General features: G+C 42.8%; 1 protein-coding gene and 1 pseudogene across 1 annotated transcript; both read right to left on the reverse strand.

Moving 5' to 3' along the window:
• Positions 1 to 5,921: 5,921 nt before the first annotated feature.
• LOC125515996 (SKP1-like protein 1) lies at positions 5,922 to 7,412 on the reverse strand. The gene is made up of 2 exons (XM_048681479.2): positions 6,902 to 7,412; positions 5,922 to 6,282 (listed from the first exon to the last, which is right to left on the reverse strand). The coding sequence occupies exons 1-2, from the start codon at positions 7,253 to 7,255 to the stop codon at positions 6,109 to 6,111; spliced, it is 528 nt and encodes a 175-aa protein (XP_048537436.2). The 5' UTR covers positions 7,256 to 7,412; the 3' UTR covers positions 5,922 to 6,108.
• Positions 7,413 to 10,000: 2,588 nt separating this feature from the next.
• Positions 10,001 to 13,249, reverse strand: LOC125517369 (uncharacterized; annotated as a pseudogene).
• Between the last annotated feature and the right edge of the window lie 878 nt (positions 13,250 to 14,127).

Below are 14,127 nucleotides of genomic sequence, written 5' to 3' on the forward strand. Positions count from 1 at the left end.
TTTCACGAGAGGTGGATGAAAACTTTTGACGCCCAACCATTTGGTAAATTGTGTATTAAATATGGCCTAACATTTTAGAAAATTTATTTGGTGCAATTTTGCAACAATTATTTGGTAGGTTTTTCACAAAAAAACATTTTTGCCACTCGAAAAATGATTAAAAAATAGCTAGGAATATGGAAAATGCATACAAATTGGTCCTAATCCATAAAATTTTGTCTAACTCTAGTGAAAATTTGTGTGGTGCCCTTTTTCAAAATATTTTTGATAGCTACTTCACAAAATCCCTCTCTTTTTAGTACTTGAAAACTATTTTACATCACTGATTTTCTGAACCAATCATAACTCTGTCCACGGATTGATGACATGGCGTCCATCCATCCATCCATCCATCTCTCCATCCCACATCCATCCATCCATCTATCTACAGAAAAGAGAAAATAAAAAGAGATATCCCACCCGCAACCCAAACCCTAGCTCAGATCCCCCCGTCGCACCCCTCCTCCCTCGTCCCCATCTCCTCGCCGCCGCCGCCACCTCCTCCCCGTCCCCCTTCCGATCCAGTCCTCTCCCCGCCGCTCCCACCCACTGCCGACCTCGCCGTCCTCCTCACACACCGCCACCGACCTCGTCCCTCCCTCCCCTCACCATCTCTCCCTACCATAGCTCAGATCGAGTTGAGCAGGTCGGCATCCCATCTCCTCGCGGCATCCCATCGATCCACGGCCAGATCCGCCGCCCACCCCGACTCACTCCTCGTCCCATCCACCCGCTGTTGTTGGCCTCTGCCTCGCCCGCATCCAGCTGCGCAGTGTTGTGCCGCTTCGTCTCGCTGCGGGTGGAGCTTGAGAAGTGCCATCTTCATCCTCATCCAAGGGAAGAAGCGCCGGGGACCGAGCGAGTCGTGCATCCCGTGCCGTGGTCCGGATCCGGGGCCCCGAGGCGGCGCACTTCCTCAACTCGCTCCTCACCAATGACGTCCTCTCCCACGCCTCGTCGTCCCAGCCGCAGAGGTACACTCCCACGCCCAACCTGCCTGCGCGGGCGCCGCCGCCGCGATACGCCGCACTGCTCATGCCGTAGGGCTGGTTCCTCTACAACCTCTTCCTCTACCACCCCGCCCCGCGCTCCCACATGCTCGACCGCACCGTAGACCGGGGAGAGGCCCGGCTGGGAGGAGGTTGGGGACGGGGAGGTTCTTGCGGATGTTGACTCCGCTGAGGTCGACGAGCTCCTCGCCTGCTTCAAGAGGTGAGAGTTTGCATTGCTGGCTTGTTTATTCCATTCTGTAACGCGGCTTGCAGTCATTTGTCTGTCTGTGGTCGAACTGTGATTGGATTGATTTGGGAAAGAAACAGTACAAGCTAATCAACCCATGGGGGAAACCGTTAACCAACCACTTTAGGAAATGGAGCTTCTGTAATCAAAGCAGTTGCTGGTTGATTAGCAGTTTCCTTGGGTAGTCAGTGTCAGGTTACAATTTGCAGATGATCGATTGTGTTCCCATTATGGTTGGACATTTTAGTGCCATAACTGAGAACATAAATTTTACTCCATACCTTGGTTCATATGTTGCAGAAAACTGCGGCTCCGTGTTTAATTTATTTCTTATACATCTCTATAAATTAGTAATAGCAGTTTGGATTGCTCTGTCTTCACAGTGCTCAGATGGACTAGATTTACAAATCAATGGTGAACACTAATCTAGTGAACGAAATAATGGAACAAAAACATGTCCCCTTTTTCTTCAGATGACATACTGAAGTAAAACCCAACTGAAGCTGAACTGTTCATGTCGAGGGATTAAACACAGCACGCGCATTTTTCTGCTCCGTTTAATATACTTGTGCATCGTGTGCTTATACTACCATTTGCTTGGTTCATAACACAGGTGAAGTGTCCAGCTATGTTTCATGATGATTATGCATTAATGCTCCTCTTCTTCCTCGACCACCTGAACCACCACGCGTTTTAGTTCTCCTAGAGCTAGCTAGTTTAGTCTGCTACGGTTTGGGGGTGCTTTGGGTTTCAATTCACTGCAGCAGAAGCACCATTTTTTTGCCTTTTTCAGTTAGATGCCTTTGGATTGTTTGGCATCAGAACCTGTTCATGGAGATTTTCTTTTGGTAGATGCAGAGTATAGATTAAGTATTCCGTAAAATTCACCACATGAGTATACTACTTAATATCCAATAGTTTACTTAATTTCTTTGCACTACCTTGTTGTTTGACCGCTATTTTTATGGTTTGGATGTATATACGAGATGGTGGGCTGTTGGATGTGGATTGTGAGTCCACGGCAAGACTGAGCATTCTTTTATCAACTTGCTGTACACTTGCTCTGCTTGAGGCTACTATATAACTTGTGCCTTTTAACTTGATGTGCATAGCATGCAATTTTTTACTGTATCACATTCACAGTTTCTGAATCCTACTACCCATTTCTGTACAATATCAATAGTGCGTTTGGTTTGCATTGATCCTTTGCAGTTTGTGTCAAATGCAGGTGCTTTGCCTCTCCACGGGCTCGTTCACCATTCGTTCAACTTCAGAGCTCCCTGACCAAGATGTTCAAGTATGTTAGGTTTGCAATAATATTTAGTATTGGTTTGGCTCTTGCAATGCATAGACATAGCAGGATATACTCCTATGTGCTACTAAATGTCACGGAGAAGAAACAAAGATGGCAAGTAAAAAGAAACTATTTATAACTTGAACACTAGCTGAATTTACAGCAAAACTAATTTGTAAAACAAAACCTGGATTAGATCGACAAATCCTTAGCATATCAAACGTGCCACTTTGGAAACATCAGCTTGTAGCACATAATATGTTATCTTATTGCTGCTGTGTTACTGTATCCTAGTAATTCTGCTGTGTCACTGTATCCCAGTAAAGCAAGATGCTTGTTATACTCATGTTCCTGATGATATTGGTGTACACTCAATTTGGTTATTTCTTCTAGTTCTGCTACTAGTTGCTGTGTACTCCTAGTGCTGTAGTTGCTGTGTAGTAATACAGAAATATTAATGCTCAAATATGATGATCTGGCCTGCAGCACACCTACAGTTTTCATTTCTATGATCAATTTAGAGAGTTGCACATGTGAGTATATTGTATACTAAAAAAAATCCTAGCTAGTGAGAACATTTTAGTCGCTCCATGAACGCATACTGGTTAGTGTTAGTCATACTATTTATGTACATCTCATTTGTTGTCAATTCTTGCTTATAAGTTATTGGATCCCTCATTGGCTACTGTTCGATGTTCTGTGCACATTCTTATTCTTATATGTTCATTCTTGTTTTTTGCACAGGTGAAGTGTGAATCCAAGTTCGAAGTTGTGAAGCATATCAACAAAGACTAGCATATTATGTGTTATAAATGTAAGCAGTAGTAGGCTTATCTGGGCTGTAGTATACTGTAATGTTTGTAATAGACTAATGCCGTGTTGTTTTGGACGAATTTCATTTGTTATTTGGATTGTTTAAAATAATGATTGTGTATGTGATTTGAATACCCGTCAAATGGAAACCTGACAAGGGGGTCCAAGTTATAATGGTTGTTTGACAGATTTTGAAATTAAAAGATGTGTGGGATCAATTTTGTGATAAGCATGACAAGTGGGACCAATCTGATTGGTGGGACCAGTGGCAAAAAAAGGACAAAAATAAAAAATTAGTAGACTGTAAAAGGCTGCATCTTAGGAAAAAAAGGCTGAATTAATGGCCCAAGCCCATGTAGCTACCAAAAATTAACAAGAAAAAAATACATTAAAAAGGCCGAATTGTTGGGCTAGGCCCATGTAGAAAACTGAATTGGACCGGGCTGAATCTTGTGCCACATCAGCTTGCCACGCTGGATGCCTACGTCGCCTGGGGAGGTTGCTAGTGACCAAAACGCCATAGTGGACATATTTTGGTCGTAAACGTCTTCGACCATTCCAGAAGAAAGGTCGCTATAGTCAGTTTACGACCGCCAGCTTTTGACCTTCTGTTTTTGGTCACAAAAAGGTCGCAAATGGAAATTTGTGACCTTTCAGTGACCAATAGTGGTGGTCACAAGTTGACATATTTCTTGTAGTGTGATTTCAATGTAGTTAGTACAAGGGGAAAGTAGTATGACATGCAGTTGGTATGGTTAAATCATACTTACAGTGTGTAAGGCCATATGTGTCCAAAAAGAGGCTGGTAAATTTACAATTCTATAAGATTGGTCATGTAATTAATTTCACTATCTTTGATAAGAAATTTGGTTTAACCATTCTGGGTATATACATACATTATTGAATGCAATCAGAAAATGCTCGTTAAATGAGTTCAACAACGTTGTCCATTCGAATGGGTTTATCTTGTGTTCAGGAGAATTTGGTCCTACTTTGATAAGTTAAGAAATTTATTGGCTAAGATCTTGGGTTATTTGTGTCGTAAGAGACACACTTGAAATCATTTTATAAATGTTACTATGAGTACCATGTATCTAAATAATCTCATATAATGGTTAAGTAATCCACATATAATAGTACCATGTGTTTAAGAAATAATAAGTAGCTCATTTAGAATCTAAGGTGAGAGTGCCTTAAAACTAACTTCCCCTATGGCACATGCGGTGCACATAAAATCTGATGAGTTCGGGAATTCTGCAACTTGTTAACCTGTGACCAACAGACTTTTTAACAATTTTCTAATCATCCCCAAACCAGGACGGCTAAGTCTATCAAGCCTAATATGTAATTTATTAATATTTATAAAATCATTGTGTACGCAACAATATTGAGTATGAACTGAAACATACATTCAATCAAATATTGTATCCGACCGATACGATATTGGACATCCTACTACATGTACTAGCACAAATATAGGCTAATAATATGTTAGGGTAATTAGGAGATTAACTGAGGTCTTGATATTATTGAAAAACATTTATTACGCAAACATATCATCAATGCAACGGAATTCACCATCATTTTATTGCACTAGATTTTTGGTTCTCCTTCAGATGAAGATTTTAGACTAATAATTTACTAGAATATTTTCTGGTTGTATATTTGCAAGTTTTACAATTTATCCCAATAAACTTATTTGACTTATTAATCAATTTGTGGTGTGGTTTGACCATATGTTTGAGGGGTTGGGAATCATAGGTATGATATTTATATAACCACACATTTGACAAACTTGAGAGTTATCATTGTGATGTTTTTAAAATGATTCATCCCATTAAGCAGTTAACTTGACGATTAATCCCTACTCATAGGGTCACCGAGTAGCCGACAAACTGATATATCATCCAATTGAGTGATTAAATGGTCGATTAACTTGCTGATTAGCCTATTAATCCCTTACTTGCGAGCCAACCGAGCAACTACCAGTTAACGATTTCCTCAACAATGATTGAGAGGTTATTCTGTCTTTGGTTGTCTTTTAGCCTCCGCTTTATTTTGGATTCCTCATGGTTCTATTTTGTGAACAATCAATTTCTTAGTATTCTCAGTATTAACAAGAATTTAAAATAATGGAATAGCACCCATTGGGTGAATATCATGATTTTAAGAAATTCCATGTTTGTTCATCATGATTTTAAGAAATTCTTTTGGAAGATCGACTTCCTCAGCCTAGGATAGTATCATGTCCCTTGTGCATGGTTGGCCCTGAAGCCGGTCTATCGTGTGGCTTCCCAGGATATGAGCCATCCATATTACCTTGTACCATAAATAACTTCTTATAAAAATTTTATGGGTATGTTCCGTTTCAAATGGTTTATGCAACATCATGTCATCTACCTTGAAGATAAAACATAAAGCATATTGACTTATTAAACAACTAAATTATGGGTTAAGATTGGCTAGAGAGAAAATGTTGCTTGACATGAGTGCTTCAGATGAATGGATAAATTAAGCTTAGGAAAATGCTAAGATGTTTGACAAGTGATGACCACTAACCACAATAACAAAAATTGTTCACGCAAGCATAAACACTGAATATATTAACTGACACCACCTCATAGACCCCAGTACAATTACAACCAATTAAAACAATGAGAGTGCATCTAAAAGGTTGAGATGGTGAATACTAAGCATTCATTCAACACGACCTCGATTCTCCTCTACTGAAATGCCCACTGGTTCTCCCTGCGGATCTTCTCCTCCTCCTCTGGCAAGTAGTCGTTCTTGATGTTGAAGAAATTACGGATCTCCTCTGAAGTTTTTCCCCTAATCATGTCGGCAGCAGTCTGGCAAGTTAGGTCCAACAACCCCTTGATCTTGAGGTAACTTGCTGCCTGAGGGGACAAAAAGAATCATACGGTGTCAGAGAGAAGCATTAGTCTATAATGGCTATAGTACATAAATAATTAGATAGATTTTCTTGCATTAAGATGTGTTACAAGCCAATAAAACACAAAACAACACATGAAGTCACCTATCGTGCAAGAGAGAAGCATTAATATATGTAGCAAAAGCATAAAACCATATATTTTTATGAGTAGTCTGATGTTTCCGCACGTTAATAATTTACAATTTGTTGGCACAATGATAGTGCATCTAGTAAGTTCACACTGATCATAATAAAGCTTCCTAGGTGACGCATAACAATGATATACACATGTCAGTGAAACATATCAGACCACAAGATGATGTCCTAACCTATTTACTAGGATTTTGTATGGCCGTCCAATGTGTGTACTTCGCTAATAAAGCACAATCATGTATAATCTAAACCTAATCTAGTCCATTCGAATCGAATTGAATCTACCTTGATGGTTGTACGAGGAGTCCGTCAAATCTAATATAAATATTAGCAAGACGCGCAAGCACAATATCGATCCGAGTGCCAGAAGGGGAACATCAAGAAAAAGTAGATCTAGATAAAGAAAATGTTCGAATCAGAGGATATAATACCTGGATGAGGTCGAAGAGGGTGGCACGGTTGACCTTGATGAATTTTGCGTCCCAGATCTTGAGGTCCTCTGCTAGGGCGGTGGGAGCCACGGTGTTAGACGCAGCGGCACCGAGGGATCCAGTGGCGACGTTGCCTGGCTTGGCCAGGACATGTTTGTTGCAGTACTCGATGACCTTGGAGAGGATCTCGGAGTTGATGTTGGGGATCGGGATGGCTTTTTCAGCGCAGTCATCCTCAATCATGTGGCGGATGGTCTGCGATTCCATGGCGACCACCTCCTCCACCTCAAACTCCTCACCGTCGGACGACTTGAGCATGATCATTTTCTTCTCGCCTGTGTCCGAGGTCGCCATCACTGTTGGATCTGGGATTGGGGTGGGGGCGGATGAATTTGGGATTGGGGAAACCCTAGAAACGCAGCGGCGGCCGCAGAGGAGAGGAAAGATTTGGTTGTTGCGGGATGGCCGAGCTAGGATCCAGGGGAATTTATTTATTGAGGCGGGGCAACGCGTGATTGGAAATCTATCTATCGTACATCACAAGGAAACGAAGCCAAGTATTACCAAACCAAATCGAATAAAATTTGGATAGAATTTATTTCATGAGATACGCAGGAGCAGGGGTCCGAGCACACTTTCAACCGTCCGATCTAATATGTAGCGCACACAAGGCTAGCGGTGGCACTTTTACAAAGAGAATGCTACCACTCCGCTATTGGCTTTTGCACAAAACCCCTTTGTCTCTCCCATGCAACCAAATCCCTCCCCGGCCTCCTCCAGCCAGCCACGGATCCTGATCTAGCATGGAGGTGTCACAGCATTAGAATATTGCCAGCAAATAGTTGCATCTAGAATCATCATGCATCATGTTTAAATTCAAGAAATTAGAATTGAGGGAAATTTTCAAAGCCTCAAATTAAATAAAAGGGAAAAGCACCCTAAAATACAATTAATGATTCCAGAAATTCCTTCATTGATGTTCGGTAATTTGGGCAAGGGTTTTGATCCAATCCAAAAACAGTGAACATTTTCAAGGAATTAATTGGGATTTGAATTTAAATAAATATTCGATTTGAGTTTATGTGCATTTGGCTAGGTCCACTTTGGCAACATATATATTTCAGAGAAGTTTGGCACTGGTTTTTATTTTTTTATATATTTTAAATCATTGGCAATGATTCAAATAAAAACCAAAAAGCAAAAAACAGAAGAGAAAGGGAAAAGGAAAGAAGAAACCTGGCTTATCTGGCCCAGCAACCGGTCCACTCCTCATTTCCTTGTCTGGCCCTGCTGCTAGGAGGACGACAACATCCTCGTCTGGCCCTGCTGCTACAGTGCTATTGCAACATTGGGATGTTTTTAAATTACATTTTTTTCCTCATATGATCACAAAAGCAATGATAGTTAGTTGTACTTGTACAAACAAATGCTCTTCAGATTCACATCCTCCTATTTACATATCTCGTACCTGTACCACATTTTACTACAGGAATTAATAGATGATGAATGGTACTGATGCTTTCTACTCTTTGATTTCTGATTATCTTTTGGACAAACTGATTTATTTTTCTGATGATCAGATTTTGGGCAGGCTCCTTGTGCTGTAAATTCTATCTGTCTGTGGACATGGAATGTATATACTCTGTTAACAAGCAGCCTGAGTGTACTACCTCAAGATAGAAACCAAGCACTCGGAGATTCTATCTTTATGTATATATCTAGGAGGGAGCGTTGCTGACGACTTTAGTTTGTACTACATTTAGTAATTAATGAATGAAGGATCTGTTTATTTAGTGTTCTTGATCTCATCTGATGTACTACATTTTTATAATACAAACAAATAGAATCGTGTCATTTTGCTTAGAAAAAATAGGAATGAAAAAAGAACTTCTGAAAGTCTAAAGCTCTCCCTTCCTTGGCCTCCGCCGCCGCGCCCGTGTCTGTCCCTTCCGCACGCAGCGGCAGCGGCGGAGATGGCAGCAGCAGCAACACACAGCAGCAACGGCGGCGACAGCAGTAGTCACGATACAGAGAAGACAAAGAGTGAAGAAGAAGCTAACATGTTGGCCCCACCCGGTCATAACGGTCAACTTAACTGTTTACGTAACAGTGTTGACTTTTTTTGCCATGTGGAACTGACGAGCGGGCCTTCCATGTCATAAACTGACTTCTGAAACTCTCTACAACATGAAGCATGAAGCAATATTGGCTGTATATGTACAGTTTTTGGGAATGGGCTTGATTTCTGAAACTCTCTGCATTCATCCATCTGGTTGACAACCTTGGTACAAGTTTTTTTCGGATGGAGGAAGTATGATGCTAATTGGTTCGCTGCCGCCAAAGTTTGGCATTGCCAATATTTGGCAAAACCAAAAGTTGCCAAATTTTTAGACTTGGGCAAGAACCAATTGGTAGCCAACCAACTGAGAGCCAAAATTTTAGACTTGCCAACAATTGGCACCAAACCAATTAGGCTCTATATGCACTGCCATGACAAATGATAAATAGATTAGAAGTTTATCTCAAAAAATATATTAATTTGGTTAGGAGGGAGTACCATTTTTCCTTTGCCACGTCACGATTCGTTCTGTTTCTCTGTCTGCTCAGCCGACCCGAAAGAACATCCCCACTCCCCCGCCGCCGCCGTGCGAGGGATCTCCGGCGACCGGAGTCCCTTGCCCCTAGGACACATCGACCTTCTTCACCTGCGACCTCGCCGGCCTGCCCTGCCTAGCCTGCGACTAAGCCGGACGGCAGTCAAGGTCGCCGCACCAACTAAAGGTGCTTGGAAAAAATAAGAATAAGAAAAGAAAAAAGAACTTCTCAAACTCTCTAGAACTACAAGTCTACTAATTTAATTGAAGCTTGAGCTAATAATATAGCTTGTATGATTACACTTTTGAAAATGGAAAACAATTACACTGCTTGATTTCTGAAACTCCCTCCTTCAACTTGCTCTAGTGCCATTACTACAGAACCCCATGGTTGTGCATTTATTTAATACAATTGTAGAGCAACATAGCCTTGAGAACGATTATGAATTGAAATGATACATAATTTTATTATTATGAAAGATCATGTCTTGTACCAGCTTGTTTATTAAAAAATGTTCTGAATTTCTCGAGTCAAGGCCTCTCTTTCTGCTCCGTGCTCGCCTATAAATTTCAGGTACGTATCTCTGATTGCGTGCATCTCGGCCGCTGCATCTCTTGTCAATGCTCGGTCTCGAGGTTGTTCCTTAGAGCAGGATATGCCAAGCCTGAAGACCGAGATCAAGCACTCCTCGATTCTGATATTTGCAGTGTTATCATGTTGTCCGCCATGCAGCCACATTGTTGGGTCAGCTATCTCAAAGGTTCTGTCTTGAAGAGCATCCTCGACAAACCTGTGCAGATCCAACGAATCTCTGAACGTGCCTTCTGTTGGGCTCCTTCCGGTAAACATCTCAAGCAGTAATATGCCAAGACTATAAATGTCACCGGCTGTCGAGACTGAAGAGCCTTCACCGTATTCTGCAATTATGCAAAGTTCTGTGGTTAGGACGAGATATTCAAGTGAAAAGTAAAATACAAAGTTAGAATTGTTTCAGTCACCTGGAGCAACATAGCCTATGGAACCTTTAATTCCAGTTGAGCTATATGAAGTTTGCATCCCCTCGCTTGTACTTTCTTGAAGGATCCTTGATATGCCAAAGTCTCCAACTCGTGCGCTCATGTCTTCAGCAAGAAGAATGTTGCTTGGCTTAAGATCGCAATGGATCACTAATGGTTGACAGTAGTTGTGTAGATATTCTACAGCGTCGACAATATCGACAGCAATATGAAACCTCTGGGCAAGGCTGAGTGTGTTGTCTATTGTGGGCTCTTGAGATTTTGGATGAAGCCAACCATCCAAGTTACCGTTGGGCATGAACTCAAAAACCAATGCCTTGAACTCTTGACCTTGGTGGTTGATGCTTGAACAAGAAGTAATGATCTTAATGAGACAACGGTGTCGTATCCTTCTCATTGCCTCACACTCAGTCTCAAAACTCTTGGAATACCTAGATTCACCATGATTAAATACCTTTACAGCCAAAGTTCTTTCTTCAGTGTCCAAAGCACACTTATAAACTGCACCATAACTTCCTCTCCCAAGCAAGTTGGCTTCCGAAAATCCGTTAGTTCCTCTCAGTAGTTCATGATAGGGGATTCTCTTATAATGGCCATCAACAATTGAATTTTGTGTTAATGTCTTCTGGCTTGGTTTGAGCTTCTTGCAAAGTATCCAAACAAGAAGAATAACTGAAAATGACAGAAAGATTGCTCCAGCTATCGCTAGAGAAATTACAAGATACTTAGGCATCTTTTTTTTGTTCTTGCTTAAGGGGCTTGTGGAGCATGGAGCCAAGTGAAGTTGAAGTATACCACCACACAAATTAACATTCCCAGCAACCCTTAAGTAAGTGATGTTTCTGAAAACACCTTCATCTGGCACCTCACCTTGCAAATTATTGAAGGATACATCCAATATAGTCAATAATGTCAAATTCTGTAGAGCTAACGGGATTGACCCTGTCAATTTGTTATGTGCTAGGTACAGTTCCTGTAGGTTCCTAATATTGCCAAGGGCATGAGGAATACTACCATAAAACTTATTCATGGTCGGGTTCAACCTACTGAGCCCCTTTATATTTGTCAGAGACTGAGGTATGCTTCCGTCAAACGAATTGTTGTCTAATAATAACCATTCCAACACTATGCAATTCTGAAGATTATCGGGTATCTTACCAGACAATTGGTTACCTGATAGAATCAGTAGGTTAAGGTTTGTCAAGCTACCAACTTCATCAGGAAGAGGTCCTGAAAGGGAATTGTATGACAAGTCCAAACGCCATGAAAGGGCGGGTAATTTGAAGATCTCTGTGGGTATTGACCCGTTAAGATGGTAATTGTAGGACAAATCTAGTGCAAAAAGATTTTTCAAATCCCCTAGGCTTGTCGGAATTGGTCCCTCCATGTTTCCATTGTATGCATAAAGGATAGTCAACAGTGATAGGTTCCCTAGCGAGGATGGTATGAGGCCGGACAAGCTATTATTGTATAAGCCTAGCTCGACCAAGTTCCCTAGCTTACCAATGCTCTCTGGAATCACTCCAGATATGGAAGTATTTGCTATCAAATGTATTTCCAGACCAATCAAATTGCTGATATTTGCAGGAATGCTCCCGGAGATGCTATTGTCCGCCAAGTGTAACCACTGGAGGGTCGTTGAAAGGTTCATAATTGAACTGGGATTAGATGCTGTCCTCCAAAAGGATTAGAGCTCAGTGCCAATAGCTGCAGTAGGCTACAATTTGCCAAAGAAATTATGAATTCCCACCCCTTCTTGTCGTTTGCTTCAAGCTTATTGTCAGCCAAGTTCACTTCTTGGAGAGCTCCATGCTCTCCCAACATGGGAGGCACGTACCCACTAAATTTATTTGTATAAACATGTAGTTCTGTGAGATGACATATTGGATAGTGATGGAGGGAGGACTCCAGTGAAGTGGTTAGAAGCTAAGCTTAAAACTTTCATCTTGCGGAACTTGTTACCGATATCATCCAAAATACTTCCGTCTAGCATATTTCCTGCTACATAAAAGAATTCCAGCGATGAACAGTTGTAGAGAGAATGTGGAATCATACCAATGAGATGGTTAAGGACGACACTGAAAGTTATCATGCTCTGGATGCTTCCGAGGCCTGATGGGATTGAGCCCACGAGCTGGTTAGTGCCGAGATCGAGGTCTTGTAGATGAGACAGATTGCTAAGTGACCCGGGGATAAGCCCTGTGAAGTTGTTGTTTCTCAATGAGATCACTGCGAGGGACGTGAGCTTTGCGCCGAAGACATCCGGGATGGGCCCCTCAAGCTTGTTGTATCCCAGTCTCATTTCGGTCATGCTGGAGCAGGAGCTCAGGTTCATTGGGAATGTGCCAGAGAAGGAGTTCTTGAGCAAGTAGAGCCTCTGTAGGTGGCGGAGGCGACCAAGGCTCGCAGGAATCTTCCCGTGTAGCGAGTTGAAGCTCAGATCGAGCGTCCGCAGGAACGTGAGGTTCCCGATGGCCGGGGAGAGTGCTCCGACAAGCCCGGTGCCATTCAATCTCGGCGCCACCACCCGCTCCGGCCTCCGGTGGCTGCACGCCACACCTTTGCAGCTGCAGTAGCTGGCACTGCTGTTCCAGGAGGCCAGCGAGCCACCATGGCGGAGTTGCGCTTTGAAAGCAAGAAACGTGGCCTGGTCGCTGGCGGTCTCCATGCCGGTCATCGGGGCGGCTAGAAATGAGCATAGGAAGCTCATGGCGATGACACTCACTGCGATCGCCCTCATTGCCATGCTATTCTTGGTTTGGTTGCCAGGTTAGCATTTGCCTGTTCTATATATATGTATTTCCTCCGTTCATAAATATTTGTCTTTCTAGAGATTTCATCAAGTGACTACATAGGGTGCAAAATGAGTGAATCTATACTCTCAAATACGTTCACATACATCCGTAATTTTTTTTAGAAAAGGAGGATCACCCCGACCTCTGCATCTGATTGATGCATGCAGCCACTTTATTAATTATTCTCAGAGACCATACAAAGCATTACATCAGTATAAGCCTGGAACCACCATCCTGGCGACACCTGTCGCTACTCCTATCCCCTTGATGCAGGGGTGCCGAATGTCCGAGCCTAATACCAAACAGACATTGCACCAAAACCTAACATCTAAAGCCGGATGCCCCATCCCAGCCACATACCGGTAATGGGTCACACACCGGTCTGGCGCACTCACCGAAACTACCGCCGCCGTCATCCACAGGTACCGACTCAAAGACCTTGTCAGGTCAACTGCCAACGCCACCATGGCGCCAGACAGCGCCACCGCCTTGCAGAGCAGAAAGATACAATGGCGATTGAAAGCAAGAGCTAGGACGAGGAGCCCACCGCTGCCACCACCCGCACCCCAACAGTGCCCACCGACCACCAAGCTCCCTATACGGCGCCTTCAAGAAGGATACGACGCCGATGGCGCCGCCGCCGCCCAACAAAGTTGGGGCTTTCGCCCGGGAGAACTAGGGGAAGGGGGAGTGGGTGGATCAGACCTGTCAGACGCCTCCAAGGAGGGATACTGTGCCCTCAGGCGTCGCCGTCGACGCAGCCAACCATGGTCGGCCATGGCTTTCGCCCGGACTGGATTCCCCACCACTAGCACCACCA

Source organism: Triticum urartu, chromosome 6A (assembly GCF_056163025.1).
Source record: "Triticum urartu cultivar PI428250 chromosome 6A, HENAU_Tu73, whole genome shotgun sequence".
Lineage (NCBI taxonomy): Eukaryota > Viridiplantae > Streptophyta > Magnoliopsida > Poales > Poaceae > Triticum > Triticum urartu.

Excerpts from the sequence above, each read along its gene's own strand:
- LOC125515996 (XM_048681479.2), bottom strand. The coding sequence starts at position 7,255 with ATGGCGACCTCGGACACAGGCGAGAAGAAAATGATCATGCTCAAGTCG. Across the intron at positions 6,283-6,901 it reads CCCTCTTCGACCTCATCCAG|GCAGCAAGTTACCTCAAGAT; the intron begins GTATTATATCCT and ends TTGTCCCCTCAG.